Here is a 26,773-nt window from a genome sequence, read left to right as displayed (position 1 = left end):
TCAAGTGAAGACTGAACAATAATAGTAACCTGAGCAATAACTTCAGGGTCCAGCGGGCGGTGATTATTGAAGCTTTTAGACCTGCTGGCGGCCATTGCTTTGCGTATCTGAGGACTGTCCATCCTGTTCTTAAGAGAGGAGTGTCGGCTGATGCTGCTGACTGTGCCATGTCCACTAATGGAGCAGCGATCTGGAGCTTCTCTGGAGAACGTCTGGCTCATGACAGGCTGAGATGTTGGCCGTACAGTCGCTCCTGGTGATGCTGGTTCTGAAGTGTCGGAGCTGGAGACACTGTCACTCTGTCTAAATGGTCTCCGGATGCTGCCAGACTCTGGTCTTTTCCTCTGCCTGAAAAGGAGAAACACCCTTTTATATAAGTCATAAAAGCAAATTTTCGGTAACCTACGTAGGTCGGTCTCCATGTCAAGACCTTGTTCTGCTCTGATGTGCAGCCACAAATTATATATTAAGGAACCATGTTCAGACCTCCAGACCCGAGTTCAATAGAATCACCAAAACAAGTGAACAGTTTCTGATAGCCTAGATTTTGTTTAGGGCCCAGTGGATGACAAACAGACCCAGATGGATCAAACCACTTTATACGGCACATAAAAACTCATTCTTGCCAACTTTTTATGGCCAAAATTAAGGCATTTAAAGGGAATCTGTCACGCCAATTCTGGACCATTATCTACAGTAATACATAAGTAGTCCTGTATATAAGGCGTCCAGATCACAATTTTTTTTACATTTTCTTACAGTCCCTCGTCCCCCTACTATCAGCTTTCAAAGCAGCGCAGAAATACTCATGTTGGAACCGCACAGCAGTCTGGACTAACGGAGAGGTCTCATGTGCACATGCACAGCAGTCCTGACAGTGTATTCCAACGCAGCTCTGAGAGCTGGCTGTGGGTACAGTAGGATAATTAAAAATAGTGATCTGGACTCCGCATCTGCAGCACTACTCATGTATTACTGTAAATAAAGGGATCTGTTACACTGATTTTGGAAAATTAAGTCCCATCCTAGAAATGCTCCAAACCGTTGTGGAATGCCCATTTATGGGTGGGGTTTCCACAGTGGCATACTTTTAATGAAGGCAGACCACGTCACTGCTACGGAGCCCAGGGTAGTTGGGCCAGAGCTGAACGCCTTCTTCCGTCCCGAGGCAGAAACACTGCATTTTCATGCAACCTTCACTAGGGGGAGCTTAGTGCAGACATTATTATAGCTGCCATTGCACAGTGTAAACTCCTATGCACTGAGGTCTCCCTAGTGGTGTGAAGTAGGAGAATTTATCTACAGTATGTATTTCTGACAGTCATCTGGTGTGCTTTGCGTTCTGCATTGCCTGGGAGTGTTTGACGCATGAGTAATGGGAAACTGGTAGGGCAGTGGGGCCCACACTGTTTTGCTATGGGGGCCCTATTAGATCTGTGTACACCCCTGGGTTTGCAGGACCCTTTTGTGGTCTGGTTCTCATGACTATCAGCAAAATCAGTATGTAAGTAAACTCTTAAAAACATATATAAAACTATATAGTGTGGCATACTGCTTTTTTTGTCTGATCACATAACAATTGAAACAACTTAAATTTTAAAAGGGGAGAGAAAAAGAAAAATAATTATATAAAGTGGGGGGGGGGGCGCTCAAGGTGAAGGAGACATGTCAAGAAGCTCAAGGTGAAGGAGACATGCTAAGGGAAATCTGACAAGAGGTGAAAGACAAAAAATTATTAAAGAAACAGTACAATATATTACTGACATAATAAAAATGTATATCCAAAAGTGTCAGCACATGAAGCGTTAACTCTTTGCATTCTACATTCTTGTAAAATTTGGCTGCTGAGATGATCACATGTAAAGAGAATCCAGTGGGGCAGATTTAGGAAAAGAAAGACCGCCATGTTGCCCATAGCAACCAACCAGCGCCTTTTCATGGGCATTATGAGAAATGAAAGCTGCACTAAAGTTGGTGGTTGCTATGGGCAGCAAAGACAGTTTAAAAAAAAATGTATATACATGATACATTTATATTTTTACAGAATCCCTTCGAAAAAATTGCAAACCGTGCACATAATATTCTTTCAGAACTTACCAGGGAGTGCACAAATAACAGCGCCATACAGTGCCCATATAATTCTGTTCTAATGCCAAAATAACAGACTTTATATTCCCTAAATAGCAACGTCACACAGTGCCGTAATAATACCGCCATACACTGCCTAAATATCAGTGCTGCATAATGCTGAGCTAGCATGGCTCAGGCTCTTGGGGGGAAAGATTTATCAAAACAGATGTAAAGGAAAACTGGCTTAGTTGCCCAAAGCAACCAATCAGATTCCACCTTTCATTTTTCAGAGCTCCTTTGGAAAATGAAAGGTGGAATCCGATTGCTTACTAGAGGCAACCAAGCCAGTTCTACTTTACACCAGTTTTGATAAATCACCCCCTGGGTTTTCAAGCTGAGGTAGTTAGTCTGAACAATCCTGAAGAAGGTGGTTGAGGTTCTGGGAAAGTGGAACTTCGCGGTAAAGTGCATCCCTCTTTGTACGTGCAGAAATGCCACTTTAGACCAGAAACATATCTTTACCCTTTTATGAACAGCTGAATACTAGAAATGCGGACTGCTTGCGCAAGCAACAAATGTGAAGCATTTCAAGCATGTCAAATTAATCTAAATGTCTGTCTGAGGCAGCTGAAATGAATTTTAAGCATAACTGAAAAGTCTGAAGGAATGCAATGCGCTTCTGCTCACCGTGGATGAAGAAGTATATAAAAAACTGTACTACACGCACAAATGTGACGTGTTACTACTTTGTATAAAATGTAGAAGCGTGGTGTCGCCATATTCGGACACGCTTTTTCTGCAGCTGCAGTTTTTTTATCAATACTATTTTTGGACACATGCAACTTTTTGGCTCTACCGTTGGGAATTTTTTTCACCACATATGAGAAATAATATGAACAAAACTGCATTTGCAGGACAGAGGGTGCCCCCTCCATTTGGCCACACCTTCAGACACTGCAGTCGCCACTGACCACCTACAGGAACAGGTCTGTAGTTCGATTAGCAAAAATAGTACAAAAAACATTGTGCTCTTGGCTAATAGGAGCAATGAAAAAATACACTGAGGGGAGCGCTCTGTCTGCTGTGACCGAAACACTGTAGTGTACAGATCCATGCATGGTTGCCAGTCGGTGAACGCCATGAAAGGCAATGGGGGAGGACGCAGAGCATATTCAATGGATCCGCTTTAAACAGACCACAATGACTTGGCCGTGATCAGTAATTCCAACATAACATGACTCTTGAGATACATACACAGTACATGAACTACTCTCTACTAGTATGCTTGCTTCATGCTTCTTTTAATGGTTACTTAAAGGGGGTTTCCGAGATTTTACACTATTGACCAATGTTGAATGGCAAAATACAATTTTTATCTAAACAGGTTCAATATTAGGCATGAATTACATAACATATCGTTATAGTGGTCTGAGCTCCAGTTTTCTAATACGGTGCTCCAATCCCCTTGCATAGATATAGATTTAAAAGATTAGCATATTGAATACCTGTATCCACCACTAGAGGGAGCTAAGGAGCTTACTGCATACTGTCATAACTGAATTCAAAATAAAAGGAGTATGTGATAAGCTCCCAAACGCCCTCTAGTGGCAGCTGCCAGCATGCTAGGATGTTATTTTATATTTATGCAGGGGATTTAGAGCACTGTATCAGAAGAACAGAACTATTAAATACTCACGCACTTTTATACTCATTACCTCCACTGGATAGGTCATCAGTATCCGATTGGTGGGGGTCTGACACCTGGGACCCCGGCAATCAGCTCACCAAGCACAGCATTGTAGACTGAATGGCAGGTGAGCTTAGTATTGTAGCTCAGCCCCATTCGCTTCAATGGGGCTAAGCTGCACCTAGGTGTGACCGATGAATGTGACATCGCATGGTGTAGGCTAAACTGCTAGAAGGGAGCGGTGCTACTGTGAGCGCCAGTGCCTTCTCAATCAGCTGGCCATGGGGGTCCTGGGTGTCAGACCCCCACCGATAAAATACTAATGACCTATCTAGAGGATAGGTCATCATTATATAAGTCTTGGAAAACCCCTTTAATAATGACAGAGATTCACTTTAAAAAGGGAGAACATGCAAATTGAATATGCAAAACGGCAGAACCAGACACAAAAGCACTATGCGTTGATCTCATGTGCCAGGTACTGCACTGAAGGAGTTGTAGTCCTCCACGAGCACTGTTGCTCTTTGCTCTGCTCATAGACAGGGTCTCAGGGTTAAGACCCCCAACAAGAAGAAAAGGCCATCAATGTGGAATCCTACAAAACCACAAAAGCATTTCCATTTACTGAACATTTACAAGAGTTACACTGACTTTACTGCTTCACGAGTGCGCTCCTGCTCTTATTAACAGGCCTTACTTGTTAATGTTGGCGAGGTAAATGTCAGCCACGTGGCTCCCTGCGGGGCAGCTGAGGCTTGCTCTAGCGGTGACCTTTTCCTCCACCAATGGCTCAGAACTCTGCTCTGGGTCAGATCGGGGACTGGATCGCTCACTAGGGGGGTCATCACTGTCAGGAAACAAGAATCATTACAGAGATGGTTTCGTATTACTGCATTAATTGCCATCAAATCAATGATCCTGTAAGGATTAGGCAACCCATCTACAGGACATTTCATCTCTGGGACATGAAATTAAACACTATGTCTAAACCCTATTCTGCTGGACTAATGGAAAATGAAAAACCTGAAAAGCGACACTTTTGGCCAAGAGAGATTGCCTTTGATATAAATACATCAATATACACGTCGGCACGTACCTTCCAGTAGCTGGTATTCGCCTGCTGTATCCAATGCTGTTCGGATGGGATCCTATATGGAGGACAAGACACGTCAGCTGTCAAAATTACTCAGAAGGCCTCGTTCACAGGACCGTTGAGCTGTGGTCAGGTTGAGCTGTGCTACAACTTTTCTAGAAAATATTTTAGATTATCCAAAGTCTGCTGGTCCGATGAAGACTATGAGCGAAATACTAACCCAGTGGTGTACATAGAAGAGACAGCTTTCACAAAAATGGTGAAGTGAGTACAACATCATGCTGCCAATTCTTACTGTCTAGGGCAAAAGGGTTTTATGTTTGTGTCATCCCCGACACCCTTTTTCTATGACCTTTGGGCCTGATCGGGGCCCAAGTATCTGTTTGATCACAGGCTTGCACGGGCTCTTTTCATGAACAGAAATAGAAAATGAATTAACCACGATTGGGCCCCACAGAAGTCCAAGGAGCTGCATCTCTAAGATATGTGTCTCTTGGTACTTACCATCATCTGTGCTGTGCATCTCCGATGTCATATCCAAAACAGAGTCTTCAACAGAGATCGGCTCACTATGAGAACTCTCACTGTAGACCAGAAGGTACATGAACAGATGGGAAAAGAACCATATTAAAGAGATGCAAAGAACATGGAATGCATTCATATTTCTATTGGCGTTACTGACGTACAAACCGGATTCCAAAAAAGTTGTGACACTAAACAAATTGTGAATAAAAACTGAATGCAATGATGTGGAGATGGCAAATGTCAATATTTTATTTGTAATAGAACGTAGATGACAGATCAAACGTTTAATCTGAGTAAATGTATCATTTTAAAGGAAAAATACGTTGATTCAAATTTTCACAGTGTCAATAAATCCCCAAAAAGTTGGGACAAGTAGCAATAGGAGGCTGGAAAAAGTAAATTTGAGCATAACGAAGAACTGGAAGACCAATTAACACTAATTCGGTCAATTGGCAACATGATTGGGTATAAAAAGAGCTTCTCAGAGTGGCAATGTCTCTCAGAAGCCAAGATGGGTAGAGGATCACCAATTCCCACAATGTTGCGCAGAAAGATAGTGGAGCAATATCAGAAAGGTGTTACCCAGCAAAAAATTGCAAAGACTTTGCATCTATCATCATCAACTGTGCATAACATCATCCGAAGATTCAGAGAATCTGGAACAATCTCTGTGCGTAAGGGTCAAGGCCGTAAAACCATACTGGATACCCGTGATCTCCAGGCCCTTAAACGACACTGCACCACAAACAGGAATGCTACTGTAAAGGAAATAACAGAATGGGCTCAGGAATACTTCCAGAAACCATTGTCAGTGAACACAATCCACCGTGCCATCCGCCGTTGCCAGCTGAAACTCTACAGTGCAAAGAAGAAGCCATTTCTAAGCAAGATCCACAAGCTCAGGCGTTTTCACTGGGCCAGGGATCATTTAAAATGGAGTGTGGCAAATCGGAAGACTGTTCTTTGAATCGTGACTCGCCTGACCAAAGTTCTTTTTGGAAATCTGGGACGCCATGTCATCCGGACCAAAGAGGACAAGGACAACCCAAGTTGTTATCAACGCTCAGTTCAGAAGCCTGCATCTCTGATGGTATGGGGTTGCATGAGTGCGTGTGGCATGGGCAGCTTGCATGTCTGGAAAGGCACCATCAATGCAGAAAAATATATTCAGGTTCTAGAACAACATATGCTCCCATCCAGACGTCATCTCTTTCAGGGAAGACCCTGCATTTTTCAACAAGATAATGCCAGACCACATTCTATCAATCACAACATCATGGCTGCGTAGGAGAAGGATCCGGGTACTGAAATGGCCAGTCTGCAGTCCAGATCTTTCACCTATAGAGAACATTTGGCGCATCATAAAGAGGAAGGTGCAACAAAGAAGGCCCAAGACGATTGAACAGTTAGAGGCCTGTATTAGACAAGAATGGGAGAGCATTCCTATTTCTAAACTTGAGAAACTGGTCTCCTCGGTCCCCAGATGTCTGTTGAGTGTTGTAAGAAGGGGAGATGCCACAGAGTGGTGAAAATGGCCTTGTCCCAAATTTTTGGGGATTTGTTGACACCATGAAATTCTGATTCAACATATTTTTCCCTTAAAATGGTACATTTTCTCAGTTTAAACTTTTGTTCCGTGATTTATGTTCTATCCTGAATAAAATATTAGAAGTTGGCACCTCCACATCATTGCATTCAGTTTTTATTCACGATTTGTATAGTGTCCCAACTTTTTTGGAATCCGGTTTGTACTTTGTTTTACAGTATACCACGTGCAGGCTAACATGAACAGATCCAACTCATATATACAAGGCCCAAAAATCTGCTTCTGAACCCAACTGCTAACACAGGGAAAGGTATTTCTAAGCATATATGGCAAGGCTGAGTACACATGGAGCTTTTTCTGTGCAGAAAAAAATAACAGATTTTACAGGATTCCGTGTGTTTTTTTGGAAGTGTGTTTTTTTTTTTTTTAAATGTTTTAACGTGGTTTCTAATATGTCCCATTTAAATGGGAACTCCAGATGCAGATTCGGCGCTGAATCCGCATCAAGAATGGACATGTCACTTCTTTCTTCCACACTGCGGTTTTTAAACCCACAAGCAGAAAAAAAAAGATGTGTAAATTAACAAGTGGTCTTCCCATTGAAATGATTGCAGGTGATTTAGAAAGCATTTTCAGTGTGGATTTTGGGTCATCCAAAAATCGACATAAAAAAAACCTCTGTGTGATCATTCCCAAAGACTAATTAAATTTGTCTCACCATAGACTTGGCTGGTGATAAGTGAATCAATGGTTGCTTTGCTTTGGAAACCAGACAAGCCTTGAACAGGCAACATTCACCGGAGTGGTAATCCCTGATAATGAGGGAACCTCTATTCATGGTTATAGAGGAGCATCCCAAGAGAGAGAGAGAGGCTCCTCTATGGTAGATATACGACATAATAGGGCATATGGACGGGGGGGGGGGGGGTTACTGATGGGACAACCTCTTTAACATTTATGTCTGTCTACATTACAAATACAACAAGTTTAGTCTATAAATTCATATCTAACGTTTCATGATCTGCTCATAATTACCAGTATGAAACCATGTACAGATGTCTCCTGCCTTATTTTATCTCTTGGCTCAAGATATCCTGAGATGAGCTGTACAGGAAAAAAAAACTCTTTTGAGATACAACAAAAGAGTAATGGAAAAGTCGGTCATTTGGCCCTTTGAACTGAACAGCTTGAGCCAAGAGGAGTGGTAAAGGAGGAGCCATCAGTAGGACTCCTATATGATTAGGTCTTATCTTTAAGCAAGACCACTTGTAGGTTTAATTGGTTGCTGAAAAGGACACTTTATTCCATTTTATTTTTGGTTGTCTATTAATATTTCTCTAATCCTGGATTATACTATTAAACTGAATAGAGAATTATAATACATTACAGCCTAACACTGTACTGGAGATAACATGGTACAATGACAATTCTGAAATCATACCAGTCTTCGCCACCAATGCCAGCCATATAAACTGGCCCATCCAGCTCACGTAGACCAGGGAAGATGCTCTCATGCTGCATGATGATGGTCTTGATCAATTCATTGACGTGAGACTGGCAAGAAACTTGGTCCTGGTTGTCCGGTACACACATCAGGGTGGGACCGAAGCAGATGGCAAGATTATAGGGGTCCATCATGTTGTCATCACTGAACTGAGAAAGACTGAGTGCAAAAGACAAAAAGAGGTGAAAAAGGGCAGTAGATGAAAATTACGACATAAACAAGCAACTGAGAATATAGTAAAGCATTATGTCAATCTGCAAGTATACGTCTTGTCTGCTATACCCTGTATTACACCATGTATTACCCCATATTAGCCAGGGCGAAGAGCAGCTCTTGCTATGGTGGACATGTATGCCAGTATAGACCCCATAAACACTGCACATGCTCAATTACTGCACCAATCAAAGTTCTGGCTTAGGACCCCCGTTTTAATGACTGGTGGGAGTCTCAGCGGTTCAGCCTCTAGGGACCAGACATTAATTGCCTATCCTGTGGATAGGTAATAAACGTCCAAAGAGGGAAATCACCTTTAATCAGCAGGGGTAAACATTTGGGGACAAAAGTTCATAGGAACACTCATTCTTAATAACTGGGTCATATGATTGAGCAGTCAGGAGTTGAACGAGCAAACATTTGTTCATTGGTTAAAAGTTGCCCGATTATTGGCAGGGAATGGAAAAGAATGAGAGAGAAATTAATCGTTTGGATCGGACTGTGTAATCAGGCCATTGCAAACGAGCACCGAGGGATGTTTTATCATCCATCAGCACTCAAACTGCCTGTGCATCGGACAGTGTAATACCACTCTTCGGGACCTTTTACATGGACAGATTTTTGCCCCTTAATGAGCGCCGATTGACAATATAGTATGCCAATCGAACATTTGCACACAGCAAACATCAGGAGTACAGGGGACAAATTTTTTTTAAAAAATTTCAATAAAAAATAATCATTCGGCATTACGATTGTTGTTCCCCATACAGTCTTGCATTTGTCAGCAGGACACCCCCTGTTTACACGGGGTGATGCCAAAAAATTATGATTCCTGGTGCCGCGTAACTGATGCAATCATCCCAGAAATTAAGTGATCGGCGGCAATGATTGGGAATGAGCACTGATCATGGGCCCCTTAGGCTCTGTCCCGCCAGATGTATATGTGGGGAGCATTGCCGGATGGACGGCTGGAACGTATGCCACTGTGCGTGTGTGTATATGTATATGGAGGTTGGAGCTGTAATGGCAGCTATTACCTGTTTCTTCCCCACAAATTACTCCCTAAGACTTTAATAACTTGACATAAGAATACATTGAAGGTGAAGTGCTCATTATTACAGGCCAGCATCAGACCCAGCGGATGTACAATGTACAATACTTGTGTTAGTCACGAAACACTCACTGATTGAGGAAGGCAAAAAGGTATCTCATAAGGACGATTGTAGAAGAAGGGAGGCAGAGGAGGACCTTGCGTATGTGAGAAGCTCGTTCTTGCATGTTGTCCATAGCTGCAAAGCATAAACCATACTTTAGTCACGGTATTTTTATAGAATTATGAATAATCGTTGCTGAAAAGGTTAACTGCGCCCAGAAACAGATAGGATGTCACATGGGAGAAAAGTTCATGGTGATGCATCTCCACATCAAGGGACTTCCTCAATTATACAGAACGAGGATGATCCATTCCCACTTCAATAAGCTTCCTGACTCATCGAGTCATCCCTTGGCCCGCTTTCTTCCCAGCGCCCCTCCCCTGTCCGCAAATACATCATTCTTATTAGGTAATTTCAGTTCTCTAGAGAAATGACCTGTAGAATCCATTAATGGACATAAAATGCATATTAACTCTTTTACTGCAGTTCATAGTTTGCTTCTGTTAGGCAGAACGCTAAAATACGGAACCGATTAGTTCCACAACTTCCTAACATACTTTTATTCCCTCATTATTTTCACAATGTCAGCTTCTTGTCAGTGAACAGAATCCGCTATTGCTCACATCCAGTGGCTGAAATTCTGCCAGACGCACGGCTCCTTACCGCAGATCACATACGCTTAGTACCCGTTTTCGGGTGCGTTCACATTGGCGTTTCTAAATCTGGCAGGCTCCTCCGGTAGCCTGTCCCAGCATAGGTGCTGGCAGTTAGCTGGACAAAAATCATTGCTTGCTGCGGTATTTGTCTGCCCGAAACCTGGCATTTATGCTGGAAAACAGCTGAATCCAATTATAGTCAATAGGGATCTGGTGGTAAATGGGAAGGCCGGATCCAGTAAACCCTGGTAGGCTGTTCCCTGCCGGATCTAGCATATGTGAACGTACCCTAATAGCTGGATATGATCAGGACTAGGTGAAAATAATAAGTGTTTCTATTCACTAGCCATACACATTATATATATTTCTTTGGGCCAAACCTGCCAAGTGCTTGGGTAGTGCTTCTTTTTAAGTGTGGCGGCGGGCCCTCCCTATATGCTAAGTGCGGCTGCGCTCAAAGTCAGCAAACCTACTTAACTACTTCTTACGCTCCGTACTTGCGGGCTGAATGATCTGTGGTGCGGCCGGCACTAATGTCTGAATTCAGAAAGTCAAATTTTCTAAAGAGCACAACGGGTTGCCACTGCCCAAAACTTTCTCCCAAGACACAAAAAACTTCCGATGCCGGGTTTTCCTCACTACAGATGGTGCTCTGCCTCCAAATCACAACAACTTATGTCACAAAAGAGAAAACAAACGTGGGCGGCACTCGCCAAAAAAGTAGCTTCTTTATTCAGACATCATTATTGCAGACATCAAACATTATTGTTGCAGACATCAGGCGGACGTGGCATAGCGCAGGCAACAAGGATCGTGGAGACGGCCGTTTCACGCCTCAGCGCATTGAATGGTAGGGTGTGGAAAGGCGGGATGCAGGGGGCCCAAGTAAATTCTTGCCCAGGGTCCTATCAATATTAAAGACGGCCCTGACAGTGGGTACCCACTACATACGTTTTTTTTTTAGCCCAATCTAAAGGCAATCTGTCCTAATTACAGGTTTCTTTGAATTATGCCAAAAACACATTTTATTTATCACCCCTTTCCTTCTCATCATACAAAGGTTTAGTGTCATGTACTGCATTGGGATAATGTAAGTGGAGCCATTTGCCTTATGAGAAAAACTGGTTTATTTGGCGACACCAGTAAGGTATGTGGGTACTTACAGACACAGCTTAAGAGGTCATGGAAGATTTCTTTAGGGAAAAGAGGAGTCAACAGCCCACGAAAATAAAGTTTCAGAACCCCAGCCACCGAATCCAGATCATGGTCATTTTGGTCTTCTTCTAGAGGGTCCTCTCCTGTCATAAGACACAAAAGGGATTAGGACACTAGTCACAGCAAACAAGAAGTTGCATTTGGGCGAACAGTTGTGATTTGTTGTGGGACATTTTGTGCACTTATAACTAACAGGTATATGTAGGGATATCGGTTTCATCTAGATGCTGAGTTAGCACCTAGATGAAATGAAAAAAAAACCGTAACAATCGAAAACAGCAATACTGGTTCTCAGCAGCTAAAAAATGGTACTGGATAAATTAACAACATAGTTCAGACTAAATGACCTATATATTGCAACTTATTTATTTTGCTTGACCCGTACAGTTAAAGGGGTTCTCTGGAGGCCCTGAAAAAAAAAAAAGTAGCCCCATGTTGTAGGTGGATCCAAACTGAAAGAAGGTGGGGTTATACAAGTAGGCAGGGGCAACTACACAGTAGTGCAGCACAAAATACTGCCGCCCCGCATTATTCAACTGTATCACCATCCTGAGGACTTGAAGTTAACTGCGGCCTTCGGATGTTCCTATCATTAAATAATGCTGAGAGCATCAGATTATTAGGTTCCTGGCCGGTGGCACGAGGAGGGCTTGGGTGGCTGAGTGGTGGATGGCGTTTGTTACTGCAGCACTGTTGGCATTTAAGTGAATGGTAATAGTGCTGCAGTAACCAGGTCCATCCACTACACCTAGCTGGCACCAGAGCTGATTGTCGGGTAGCCGAATCTTGGTACCCTCAGGATAGGATATCAATCAATATAAGAGCAATAGGGGTCCAACTCCCAGGACCCCCAATGATCAGCTGTTTGAAGGGACAGTGGCACTCCGTTGCACACCACAGCCTCTGAGCAGCTATCACTCACTGCGCCATCCATTCACCTAAATGGGACTAAGCTGCGCCTAAGCCATGTAACCGATAAATGTGATGTCAGTGGTCTCTTCAAACAGCTGATCAGCAGGGTTAGCGGGTGTCAGACACCCGACCAATCAGATATTGATGACCTCTCCTGCTGAGGATAGGTCAACAATATAAAAATCTCAAGACAACCTCTTTAAAATATAGCTGTTAATTGTGTTCCATCTCTTATATTAGGCAGCAGTCTGTGAATCTCAAGTGATAAGCTAATATATGTCCACTGTAAAACACCATCTTTTTTAACTAGGCCAATATTCTGTGCTGATTAATTTATTAATGCAGTGTTATATTGATGGAGTTCTGTTTTTCCGATCCTGCAGAGATACCTGTAGCCTCCACTAGAGGGAGCCTCCACTAGAGGGAGATTAGGTATTTACTTATCACGTCCATTTATACAGTGACATCAATACTAAAACGTATGCAGAGTAAGCTTCTAAGCTTCCCTCTGTGGCAGCTTGAGACAGGCAGAAATATAACTTTAAAACCAAATACCATGCAGGGGATTTGGAGCCCTGTATCAGAAAAATGGAACCTCAACTGCTCTAAAGATACCATATGTGACAAATTTTATCAGTACAGAGAGTTGGGCCTAAGAAATGGCACCCACCTCTTTCAAACGCATTCTTAATATCATTTACTTCCACCTGGGAGCCAGACACTCGAAAGATTCCCTCATGTTGAAGACCTGTGGTAAGGACAGAAGAGTAGATGGTCGTACAGGGGTAATATAAGTAAAAGAGCCCAGTAATCGGTAGATGTTTGACAAAACGCATACCATGGCGACTGAGGAACCTTATGCAGCTTTCAACCACCAAGGGAATGGGTTGCTTGGAGTCCTGAAATTAAAGAAGAAAAATGAACTGTGTCCCAAGCAGAACATGGTCAAAAACATCTAAGATTATTAAAGCCAGGCTGGGCGCTTCTTTTAGAATTTTACCAAATCTTAAAATTATATTTGCAGGATGCAACAACACTATAAAAATCATAGAACAAATATACTAATTCCGCACAAATTGGATTTACTAGAGCTTATTGCCACACAATCGTATGTTAGAAGTTGTGTCCTAAGGAAACGAGATTAAGAGCTGATCTGGTTACAGGTAGAAAGCTGAGGAATTAGTCTTGAATGATAAAATCCGGACACCTACACCCAAGTATAAAGTTCCAGTTTTGATTTGTGTCTCATTTATTTGCCATTATATAACATAGACTGGAAACTATAGGTTGTACATTTTATCCATCCTACATCTCATCATGGACTACTATTTAGTTGGACTCACACCTACAGGTTGTCATGTGGCTCAGATATGAAACTATCGCTTTAGAGGGACCTTTCAAAAATTTTATATTGCATAATAAAGGGAATCTGTCACACGAGGGCAGGCCCAAACCTCTCGGAGCATCCTTACTCTTCCAGCTTCCCTCCCTTTCCTTCTTGATTGACAGGATAGTCACTTCACATGGCCCTGTCAATTATGAAGGTGTAGGAGGGACAGGCGGAGGAGCAAGAGTGCATAGAGTGGCTAGAGCCCATCTCTGTGCACTTAAAGAGGTTGGCCCACCTCGGCCATTCATGGCATATTGATAGAATATGTTATCAATGTCAGATGGGTGCGGGTACCATGTCTTGGACCCAATCCTATCCGCAGAATGGGGCCCCTGTTCATCGCTACAGGAGTTCCGAAAATAGCAAAGCAAGCGCGCTTTGCTATTTTTGGAGGTCCCATAGCAGTGAATGGAAAGTGCACTTTGCATGCCCAGATGCCTCTCCATTCACCACTATGGGTTTCAGGAAATAAACGAGCCACTGCTCAGCTATTTTTGGAACTTCCACAGTGGCGAAAGGAGGGTGGCAATGGTTCCACGGCTGCTCTCTCTTCACTTCAGGGTTTTGTTCTGGAGACAGGAGCCCAAATGTGGGACCCGCACCTATCTGACATAGATGGTATAACCTAGTGTTACGCCATCAGTGTCCCACATGGGCCAACCACTTTATCTGCTCATTTGCATATGGATTAAAAGTGCTGAGCTACCCTTACAAGGTACTGTGCCTGGTTTAACAGGGGATTTCTTGGTGACAGAATCCTTTTAACAACCTATATATGCCTACTTAATTTTTGTTGGTTTCTGCAATAAATGGATGACTGGTTTTCTGCATTTTTCTTAAGCTACTCCATGTATTTTCCTCCTCTCCTGTCCTCTTTTAGTATGGCATACAGCCTCGCTAAACTTTTCAGTCAGACCATCCCTGCAAGATAATGAGGATTACCTTGCAGTTAAGATCTCCTCCTCACAGCTGCAGTAAACTGACAATAGGTGAGCTACCTATCAAAAAGGTTTAATCATTCGTCTTGACTTCTATAGAAGAACAATATTTCATATTCAATTTTCAGAGGTATGCCTGCAGTACTGAGGAAGGTAAAAACAGACAAAAATTCTAAAAATGTGCTTTCTATGAATTTGAAAAAATAAACCCTTTCTGATGGAAGTCTGCGTTTAAAAAAAAAAAAAACACTTAAAATCTCAAACACAACAGGAACAAAATGCAGTTTTCAAAAGGGTCTGAACTTTGAATACATTTTTTTTATTATTTTAATTCTTTCTCCACCTTAAAAAAAAAAATATATATATATTTTAACACAAAGGTCACATCACCGCTGAGGCCGGTGATTGGCTGCGGCAATCAACTGAGCAAGGGAGGGACATCAATTTGGGTTTACTGGGGGCCTAAAAAGAGGGGCATGGGTGCCAGAGTGGATGGGCTTGCAAATGCATTTTTTTTTGTTTTAAGAAGCTTCCTGGCATTGACTATTTTTTCTTTGAGGTTGGAAAACCCTGTGCATAATCTCACCTGCTTCCGTAGAGTAGACATTCTTCGACTGAAAGACAGAAAAAATACAGAAAAAAAAAAAACTTAAATGAAATAGGTAAATGCAGCCATCTACAAAGCCAAAGGAAATTTTTATATGCAAGTACTGACCTGGCGAGAGAACAGTCTGTTCGTTGACCTGATAGAACAAATAAATGTAAAAAAAAAAAAAAAAAAAATATTACTAAAGAAAATTATGAAGCCTTTATTATGTTTCATGATGCAGATCTGAGTAATGGTGCCTCACAGAAGCGGGACCAGCTGACTAAGGCCTCTTGCACACGACAGTGTCTCCCCCGTGGCTGTATTGCGGCCCACATACGGAAATACACGGGACACTGGTTGTGTGCATTCCGCATCACGGATGTGGACCCGTTAACTTGAATGGGTCCGTAAATCCGGAGATGCGGTGCAGAACAGAACCACGGAACGGGGGGCTTTCGTGGGGTTCCGTTCCGCGCTTCCGTTCCGCAAAAAGATAGAACAAGTTCTATCTTTTTGCGGAACGGATGGATCGCGGACCCCATTCAAGTGAAAGGGGTTGCGATCTGCATGCAGCTGGCCTGCGGTCGGTGCCATTTGCGGTCCGCAGCACACGTTCGTGTGTAAGAGGCCTAATGTGTAGGGGTGTCCAGACTCTGATCCAACGGCAGATGTTTCTTGCCCACTGGAAATTAGCTATTGCCAGAGGCAGCAACTTGCTTTCCTCTCCCCACTGAAAACATGTACACTTGGCTGAGCCAAGTGTGCATGTGTATGGGGGAGTCAGCAGGAGGACCGCTTTCTAACGTGTATGGGTACCTTTACACTTTTTCTCAGTCTGCTCTTCCAATTTTCAAAACCTCTTCAAGCACGCCTTGAAAGTTGAGACCCCCTAGCTTTTCCCAGTATAAATGCCAACTGGACTTATTTCTCACTTTGTACAAGTAAACTATTCAGCACATGGGTGTACACCAGTTTGAGTTACAATCTTGCCACACACCCCAAATTATTATTTGGAGGTATAATTAGTTGTAAAGTCTTGCATTTATCTCATAGCTGTCACTCAATGGTTGGTCCATCATAATGACAGAAGATATTATTTATACTTTGCTTCATGCCCTGATTACATATTCCTAACCTAAATGCATTATGATTAGTTACAAGTCGAGCTTGTATTAACCCTAGCAAAGCCAACCTCAAATTCTGGGTCCCTCTAAGGACCAATTTACACTGGTCAACAAAGCAGGCAATGATCAGGAACAATGTAACAATCATTCCCTCTGTATAGCGTTGCTACTACGATCGTTCATCCCCATACAGTTTTATTGTTTTCAGCAGCACATCCCTGTTCACACAAAGAAAGTGCTGCTGAAAAGCTATTACTTTATGTGCCGCGTAAACAAATGGATCGCCAGACAAATAAGTGATTGCTCGCTTGTCAGCTGATTTTCAGCACACTTGCGGTATGACCCCACGGTGTGGCTGACGGCACGAGGACAAGCCACACCTACCCACAACAACTAATGGACGCACGACTATCAGAAACTTGTGGGGCCATTGGTTGCCTCAGGTAAGCTTGGCTTGGCCGCATGTAGTCTGCTGCATTGTGGATCTGTACCCTTACCCAGGCTAATTATCAGGAACGAGCATTTATCCAAATGTTCATTCCCAATAATTGGCCCGATCTCCTGCCCATGTTGGGCCTATTCACACATCAGTGTGTGTTTTGCGGATCCACAAAATACGGACACCAGCAATGTGCGTTCCACATTTTGCAGACCGCACATCGCCGGCACTTAATAGAAAATGCATTCACGGATCTGGACACCGTGCGGCCCCATAGAAATTAATGGGTCCGCAATTCCGTTCCACAAAATGCGGAACGGAATTGTGGACGTGTGAATGGAGCCTAAGACAGATTAAAAATAAGGTGCCCCCACGAATTATTTACAGCAAAGGCGTCCTGGCTTCAAATCCAACCAAAGACAACATCTGCCTGGAATTTTTAGGTTTTCAAAGGCTTTTTCTAAAAACTGATAGAATCTGTGCCATAGGAATTTAGTTATTCTAATATGTGTCTAAGGGCTTGTTCACACAACCGTGGTTTGGTTCCGCATCCGAGCTGTTTTTTATGCGGCTAAGGTGCAGACCCATTCACTTCAACGGGGCCGCAAAAGATACGGACAGTACTCCGTGTGCTGTCCGCTTCCCTTGCTCCGTTCCGTGGCCCTGCAAAAATTTTAAGTCATGTCCTATTCTTGTTTGTTTTGCGGAAAAGAATAGGCATTTCTATAAAGGGCCTTCCGTTCCGCAAATTGCGGAAGGCACATGGGCGGCATCTGTGTTTTGCAGATCCACAAATGCAGACCGCAAAACATGGCACGGTCGTGTAAACAAGCCCTAAGACAGGAAAATCAGACTGTGAACATCATAGAAAAAAAATGGCCGATGTGAATGGAGACAATCACTATACGGTGATATGAAATAGGTCGGTGCTATATAAGCAACAGGAAACTGAATAAATTTAATTTGCAGAGGAAACACTATGCATGTATTATTTGTTTCCACTGGGGCATTACCACATAATTACCAGCGCCAAATAAAATCTGTGGGCACCCATGGTTTTTAATAAATGTTTTACAGTCATCCATAGCTGAGCGTGACTCTGGAGATGGCCTTTGTCTTCACCAAAGATAGGATGCCAAGCAGGGCATATAACAATGCATGTTGTTGTGTAAGACTTAAAGTGGCTGTGCACCTGTGAGGGGGTTTGGTAAACCCCTTCTTTTAGGCAGACTTGTGAAGAGAAGCATACTTGCCTGCTTCCTGGGGCCTGGCTCCTTCGATTCCTGGCCTCGGCTGCTCCACTGTACCCCCAGGATGTGAACTTCCGCTTTGACGCCACTGCAGCCAATTGCTGGCTGCAGCTAAAAACTACTCCCCTTGCATCAAGTCAAATGGCCCCCTGATAGAAGTGGAGCAGATCACTGCTGAGGACAGCAACTGGCTGCAGTTGCTTCAAAATGGAAGTTTACATCCTGGGAGCACAGCGGATCAGCTGAGACCAGGGACAGAAGGAGTGGGGAGTCAGCATCGGGAAGCAGGCAATTATGCTTCTAGTCACAGGTCTGACCTAGGTGGGTTTGGAAAAAATAAATAAAAAAAATTATAATAATAATAAAAAAACACTTAAAAAGGTACACAACTAAGTGGACTTTGCCCATGTACAGTTTACCAGTGGTCATCAAAGTGTTGAAAGTGAAATGGTAATCCCTTACTAGGCCATTCATCCAACCATGTTACCACAAGCCCCAGTAACTTCAAAACAGCTCAAGATAGCTCAAGAAAAGTCTAGAAAACGTTCTAGTACTCAAACTACAGGACATAAGGACAAAAAAGGCCAAAGTACAGGTAAGGGTAAAATTGATAGAAAGTATTTCTGGCTATGTAACAGTTGGCAATGATGTGATGGAAAGATGCTCAATTAGTTCAGAGGTGGAATCTGACAAACCTGTTATTAACCAGTGATCAGTTGACTACCAAAGACGGTCACTCGAGATCATCATTGACATTGTCAATGTGACTGATAGGTGTACCACCCCACCCCGTTCCCAGACGAACACAAGACATTGTTTCTGCCAGACTCACACTCTCCCAGGGTCTTCTGTAACGTGTCATGCTTGGCTTTCAGTTTTGTAATCAAATTTCGTCCCTCCAGGAATTCCTTCATCTTCTACAGAGAACAAAGAAGCAATAATTCATCAGCAACATCCAATCAGATTCTCAACGCAGCCCACAGCTATTATACGTGACCCAGAAATTTCTAATTAATTTCAAAGCTTTAATATACTGACGTAGATTGCACTTAAGGCAAGACATATCATTTTGTTAAATGCTTCATTTTTTTTTGGGTGCATAGTAAGTCATTGTGAAGGTGAGAAAATCCATAATCTGAAGGCAGAACACCTTTCAGAAAGTATGGGAGAATCTGGAAATAGACTCCCAGCTGGAGGCGGAGGGCAGAGACTAATTTGATAAGGGAATTGCAAAAAGATTTCACCTTCAAAATGAAAAGTGTTCGCGATCATCCAGTATCAAAACGAATCTGACACAGGCCTGGTGGCTAAGACATCTGTAAGATAGCCAATTAGTGCCTGGTTTATGTGGAAGGAAGATATTAAATTTCACATTCACTTCAAAGTGTACTGTAAGCACCAATTTTATATATTTACCACCATACTGCAAATCACAGATAGCTATCCACATTAACCCTTGCACTGCCAAGGGCATAAGTATTATGATAGGACTTTAAAATGACACCATAAGCAATGTCTAGTCGTGACACTATGAAAGACAATGCAAACTGCAGGCAGCAGATTATGGAGCAGGAGGAGCTGAGCAGATTGATATATAGTTTTGTGGGAAAAGACTCAGTAAAACTTGTAATTCATGCATTTACATCTCTGCTATTTCTAACTTCATTGTTCATGTGGGAAGCGTTAGCAGTGACTGACATCTATAACTGTATACACACTTACACAGAGAATGCTATAAAACACTGATAACACCTCCCCTGTGTACAACGATCAGTAACTGACAGCTATCTCTGTATACACACTTACACAGAGAATGCTATCAGTCACTAATACCACCTCCCAGTGTACAACTATCAGTAACTGACAGCTATCTATGTATATATATTTACACAGAGAATGCTATCAGTCACTAATACCACCTCCCAGTGTACAACTATCAGTAACTGACAGCTATCTATGTATATATACTTACACAGAGAATGCTATCAGTCACTGATAACACCTCCCCTGTGTACAACTATCAGTAACTGACAGCTATCTATGTATACACTTACACAGAGAAGGCTTTCACTGATAGCTGTACACAGGGGAGATATTATCAGTAACTGACCGCTATCCTATGTATACACACTTACATAGAGAATGCTATCAGTCACTGATAACACCTCCCCTGTTTACAACTAAAGTCAGAAATAGGAGAGGCTTAAATATTTAAAATTACAAGTTTTACTGAATAATTTCCAACAAAACCATGCATCTATCCGCTCAGCACCTCCTGCTCTGTAACATGCTGCCTGCAGACTGAATTGCATTTTGTGACGAAGGGTTCTCTTTAAAGTCCAGAATCTCCCCTTTAAAAAAGAATGACACCTGGACATCTCTAGCTGCAAAGTTGGAGCTGGAAGAAAAATTGAGGAGTGGGAGCCGCAAGTAAGAGACCCCAAATACATAACTTTAGTTCATGTTTTCACCCACCTCATTCAGAGAGGTGAGAGAGGATGACCAGTTACATATGTAATCACTCGTGTCTCTCATTTGGATCATAGAGGTTTTTAGTCTCCTCAGATATATCATATATTTATCAAATTTATTTTTAGGAGATGTCTATAACCTGATTTGGCTTAAACATTGAGACAGAGGCAAAGATAATTTACCATATATTATGCTTTGATACAAAATTGCATGTTAGGCGCCCAAGAGTGTAAAATGTTGTGTGGCACCATTTATACCCTCACACCTATACACTTTCTTAAAAATTATAAATTTAGGGTTTGTGCTTGTCAAAAGTGTGTGAATGATCGCCAATCCTCTGGCAATAAAAGGGTTAATAGCCTTTCCCCTGATACTATGCGACTAAATATGTCTATACTGTGTAACCAGATAAAATGAGTATAGTAGGACCATTTTCCTTACAGTGAAGTAGAATTGCTCGGTCTCCTGCTGGTTGGCCCGCCGCTTGGCTATGCTCGGCTTGCTCATGTAGGTCTCGGACACCGTGGACTTCACAGATTCCATTGAGTTACTATACTGGAAACAGTCTGATACATCAAAGTCCTCCACGCTCACCATGTCTTGGATGGTCTGTAACGTAGCTTCCATTGTCTTTTTAACCTTATTGGAAAATAAATATTTCAGTCAGATTTATACAGTAAAGTATCACATCTGTAGATAACAGCATGTTTTCTGTAGAGGACAAGATTTTATTTCCCTTGCGTCAGCATATCAAGCACAAGCCAAGTGATCCTTCATGTTACAACATGTTCAGCTTACAATAGCATGTCCTGGGTAATGGTAATATGAAACTAATTCAAATTACAATCTCACAGACAGTACCGATCAGCGGGACAAGTGACTGACTGGTAATCTGCGCATGAATTTTGGGGGTGTATATACGACGACCAGTTGGTAGTGTGTTACTGAAATCAATATTCAGTGATACGTGCACTGCTCTCCACCGGTACTAGGTGCACTGTATTGTTCTCCACTGATGATATATGTACTGTACACCAATACTAAATGCATTATACCGTTCACCAGTACTACATGAACTGTACTGTTCTCCACTGATGATATATGTACTGTACACCAATACTAAATGCATTATACCGTTCACCAGTACTACATGAACTGTACTGTTCTCCACTGATGATATATGTACTGTACACCAATACTAAATGCATTATACTGTTCTCCACCGATGTGTACTGTATTATTCTCCACCAGTACTACATGTACTGTACTGTTCTCTACTGTACTGCTTTCCACTGATGTTACATGTACTGTACTGTTCTCCACTGATGCTACATGTATTGTACTGTCCCTCTACCAGTACTACATGCACTGTACTGTCCTCCACTAATGCTACGTGTACTGTACTGTTCTCCACCGGTACTACATGGACTGTACTGTTCTCCACTGATGCTACGTGTACTGTACTGCTCTCCACTGGTACTACATGTACTGTACAGTTCTCCACTATTACTACATGGACTGTATAGCTCTCCACTGATGCTACGTGGACTGTATAGCTCTCCACTGATGCTACGTGGACTGTATAGCTCTCCACTGATGCTACGTGGACTGTATAGCTCTCCACTGATGCTACGTGGACTGTATAGCTCTCCACTGATACTATGTGTACTGTACTGCTCTTCACTGGTACTATGTGTACTGTACAGTACTACATGCGCTGTACTGTTCTCCGCTGATGCTACATGTATTGTACTGTCCTCTACCAGTACTACATGCACTATACTGTTCTCCACTGATGCTACGTGTACTGTACTGATCTCCACTGGTACTACGTGTACTGTACTGATTCTCCACTGGTACTACGTGTACTGTACTGTTCTCCACCAATACTACATGGACTGTATAGTTCTCCACTGATGCTACATGTACTGTACTGCTCTCCACTGATGCTATGTGTACTGTACTGCTCTCCACTGGTACTACGTGTACTGTACTGTTCACCAGTTCTACATGCACTGTACTGTCCTCCACTAATGCTACGTGTATTGTACTGTTTTCCACCGGTACTACATGTACTGCACTGTTTTCCACATGTAATGTACTGCTCCCCACACGTACTACTAGGTACTGCTTTCTACCCGTACTTACAGCTGGGGAATTATTTTAAATGACTTAAAGATTAATACAGTTCATAAAAAAAATTAAAGGGGGGGGGGGGGGGGGAGGAGAATATTCTTCCATATAAAAAAGTGACAAAAAAGCCACATGCACCTATATAAAACATCATGGCTGTCACAAATCATATAAAAACAACTGCATTATTTTCATATTCCTCACCCCAAGAAAAAAATAAAATGTGACCCTCATAACTTATTTATAGTTATGTCTGCAGAACAGTGTATGGACACATTTTTTGTAGGGTGATCTGTGGTTTTTATTGATACAAATTTTGGAGTGCATATGACTCTTTGAACCATTTTATTCAATTGCCTTTTGGAAGGTGAAGTGACGTAAAAATGGCAAATTGGATATTTAGCTTTTTTTTCTTTTCCGTCACCATATAGGATAAATACCTTTATATTTTAAAAGTTTAGGCATTTTAGGATGCAGTGATGCATCTCATTGTTTATTTTTATTTTAAATTATGGGAAAGGGGAGGTGATTTGAATTTTTATAAAACTTTCTTTTAAGTCACTCTAGTGGACTGGATCAGGACGACTCATGCTCCTATTCAATCCCTATTCTCACAGCCCGCATACATTACATTCGGACATGAGGCACTTACAACATGCAAAGAACAAGTTTCGAAGTGTTCCAAGAAAATACACAGAAACCTTTTAGCTTTCATTATGATATACTGCCCGTGCTGCTGCCACATGTGGAAAACATGGCATTAACTTATGGCTTCCATTAATGAGAAATCCTTATGAATCTTAGCAAAGTCAAATTCTACTTTACTTACAAGATACAGAATAAATCATCACTGGAAATAAATCTGGTTCAGACTAAGAGTATTTTTACACTAGCATTTCAGTATGGAGTTCAGTCACAGGGGCTCAATACCGGAAAAAAACATTCCGTTCAGTATGCATCAGTTCAGTCCCTCTTACATTTTCTGGCCGGAGAAAATACCGCAGCATGCCGGAACTGCCTGCCGGAATCCTCTTCCAGATAGGCCATCAATTAGTAAAGGCTGGACAATAGATCCTGTTTGCCTTGATGTACTCCATGTGGCAGGTTTGATCAACCAATAGGAGTAATATGGATAAAAAGCATTCCACAGCAGTGCGTTTCCGACTCCCCGCAGAGACTTGGGCACATACGCAGAGTGTAGCTAAAAGCCCCCCTTCACTAAAGTGTCCTTTTAGCCTCCTCAAGGGAAGGGTGGGGGGGATGGGGGGGGGGGGGGTTGGAATGACATAGTTTATTGTATAGTCAACTACAGTAGACTGCACTTCCCTACACCCAGCAGTATACTTTTTCTTACCATCGTGGACAAAGGCCAATGTATACCGCTGCATTATTATACAGTGGAGTATGTCAGAGGTATACATACTCCTGACATCTACCCGGAATGAGATCTGAAGGCGTAGGTTCACTTCTGAACATCACTTTACAGTGTCCACACTGGTAAAAATCTAGATGAGGAACTTAACATACTCTGCAGATATTTTGCTTTACTCTGTCTACTAGATGAATTATAACCCAGAGCTGCATTCACAGTCCTGCAGGTGCTACTAGAACCTTGTGGACTGAAAGCCGTAACCGCTTAGATGAGATCATGTAAAACCTGCAATGCCCGATAGGTAACTTCTGAATATTTCAGAATACGGTACCCAGCACGGTGTAAAACCAATCTTCTCAGCAATGCAAATCATCAGAGCATGCTCGGTTCAGGGATGGAGTAAAGCAAGGCATGTTGGGAGATTTCAGATCACAAGCCGAAAGAATTGCAACCTTGTGTCAACAGCGACCTCCCTATCAAACTATTTTCATAGGCACACAGCTGTGGTTCACCTGATTGAAACACTTCCTTTTTGTGGATCTGAGGCTCCATTCCTGAGTTATGATACTTTTTCTTAATATGTAAATTAGGCGTTTGGTGCAACCAGAGCATCACTGTTGCTCTCGTTGTGCCCAAGCTCCACTCATTTCTGTGGCTGGCCCCTTCCTCACTGTAAGGGCTCATTCAGACGGCCGTATGTTTTGCGGTCCGCAAAACATGGATATAGGCCCATATGCTTTCCACAATTTGCGGACCGCACATGGCCGCCACTGTTATAGAAAATGCCTATTCTTGTCCGCAATTGCAGACAAGAATAGGACATGCTCTATAAATGTTTGTGGGGCCGCGGAACAGAACAACGGATGCGAACAGCACACAGTGTGCTGTCCGCATCTTTTGCGGTCCCATTGAAATTAATGTGTCCGCACCCGTTCCGCAAAAATGTAGAACGAGTGCGGAACAATACATACGGCTGTCTGAATGAGCCCTTATACAAAGAAAAATAACAAAATGCAACCGCACTCTGCAAACACATTGGGATGTGCTGACTGACCCCCTGTTCCTCATTGTTATGCCACTGCCTGGTCCTGTTAATCAAAGCAGTGAGAGGGGGGCTGGCCACAGAAAGGAGCTGAATTTGGGTGAAACAAGAGCAAAGTTGACGTCCTCTCTGCACCCAATGCCTTATTTGCATATTAAGTATCATTTTGCGGACCGCACATCGCCGACACTCTCAAAGAAAATGCCTTTTCTTGTCCGCGATTGTGGACAAGAATAGGACATGTTCTATTTTTTTGTGGAACGGAAGTGCGGATCCGCAAGTGCGGATAGCACATTCCAGCCCCGTTGAAAAAAAATGGGTCCGCACCTGTTCCGCAAATTTGCGGAACGGATGCGGACCCATTTTGCGGACGTGTGAATGGACCCTTAATAGGGCAGCAGGGAAAACATTATACACTTTTGTGGCACGAACCTGTTTCTACTCAGACGACACCTGTAATCATTTACATATCTGCTTGGGATAGAACTGCATGCTGAGCTTTGCAGCAATCTGACATTTATAACTGGGTGCATTATTTTTTTTTGCGTATGTTTAAATACACACACACACATTCATATATAGCAATATAGCATTATACACCTCTAAATCGATTAATTCAGGTGTTTAATTGCCACAGGTGTATAAAATTAGTTGCCACAGGTGTATAAAATCCAGCCCTTAGTCATGCAGTCTGCCTTTACAAACATTTGTGAAACAATGGGGCACATTTGCTAAGACCAGCTTTTTACTCTGGTCTTAGTTTCCCCCTTGCTCTGATTTGTCGTGCTCATCATAAATTAGGCGCATCTGTGGCAGTCTATGCGGCGTAACCGTTTTTCACTAACATGTGCTCCTGTTTTTTGCTGGAGCTGGAGTCCTGGCCCCGACACGTCCACACTCTGCCTCCGCCCCACCCAACTGGTGGACACGGCGTTAAACCTGCCGTGTGACTAAATATTGTAAAAAAAAAAGAGAGATGTAACTATTTTACGCCTACAAAAGTCTGAAGTCCCTTAGTAAAAGTGCCCCTATCTCTTTAAATGCAAAAAAATTGCACAAGTTCCCCCTCCCAAAGGAGTAAAGTAGAAATAAGACTGTTTAACCCTCTAATTCAGGCGCAAAAAGGTGTACCAACATAAATACATTGGAAATTAGGCACAAAACAAAGACAACTCCAAAATTAGTCTCAAAATAAGAATTAGACGAACAAGGCGCTAATCCTTTCTAAACAGGCGCAAAATCAGTTGGTAAATGAGACTTAAAAAAATAAATAAATAAGACAGTCTGAAACAACTTTTTTTACTCCTGAAAACAGGCGCAGACACTAAAAGTAAATGTGCCCCTTATGGGTCCTTCTAAAGAGCTCACCGAATTCCAGCTTGGTACTGTAATAGGATGGCACCATTGCAACAAGTCAGTTCATAATTTTTTTTCCCTCCTAGATATTCC

General features: G+C 42.5%; 1 protein-coding gene across 2 annotated transcripts in view; it reads right to left on the bottom strand.

The window, feature by feature from the left end:
• The window catches only part of SRGAP2 (SLIT-ROBO Rho GTPase activating protein 2), a 125,085-nt gene that overhangs the window by 6,053 nt on the left and 92,259 nt on the right, over positions 1-26,773 (bottom strand). For both annotated transcript variants that reach the window (XM_044288450.1, XM_044288451.1), the window contains 13 exons: positions 21,219-21,416; positions 19,138-19,222; positions 15,619-15,646; positions 15,490-15,517; positions 13,414-13,474; positions 13,246-13,323; positions 11,612-11,746; positions 9,822-9,927; positions 8,363-8,584; positions 5,355-5,434; positions 4,854-4,905; positions 4,455-4,604; positions 30-348 (listed from right to left, as the gene is read on the bottom strand). In XM_044288450.1, the coding sequence (XP_044144385.1) occupies positions 30-348; positions 4,455-4,604; positions 4,854-4,905; positions 5,355-5,434; positions 8,363-8,584; positions 9,822-9,927; positions 11,612-11,746; positions 13,246-13,323; positions 13,414-13,474; positions 15,490-15,517; positions 15,619-15,646; positions 19,138-19,222; positions 21,219-21,416 (1,542 nt within the window). The remainder of the gene's footprint in view (positions 1-29; positions 349-4,454; positions 4,605-4,853; positions 4,906-5,354; positions 5,435-8,362; positions 8,585-9,821; positions 9,928-11,611; positions 11,747-13,245; positions 13,324-13,413; positions 13,475-15,489; positions 15,518-15,618; positions 15,647-19,137; positions 19,223-21,218; positions 21,417-26,773) is intronic.

The sequence above is a fragment of the Bufo gargarizans genome, chromosome 3, assembly GCF_014858855.1.
Source record: "Bufo gargarizans isolate SCDJY-AF-19 chromosome 3, ASM1485885v1, whole genome shotgun sequence".
NCBI classification, from domain to species: Eukaryota; Metazoa; Chordata; class Amphibia; order Anura; family Bufonidae; genus Bufo; species Bufo gargarizans.
The sequence above is the reverse complement of the archived record's forward strand: the minus strand, read 5'-3'. Positions and strand labels throughout refer to the sequence as shown.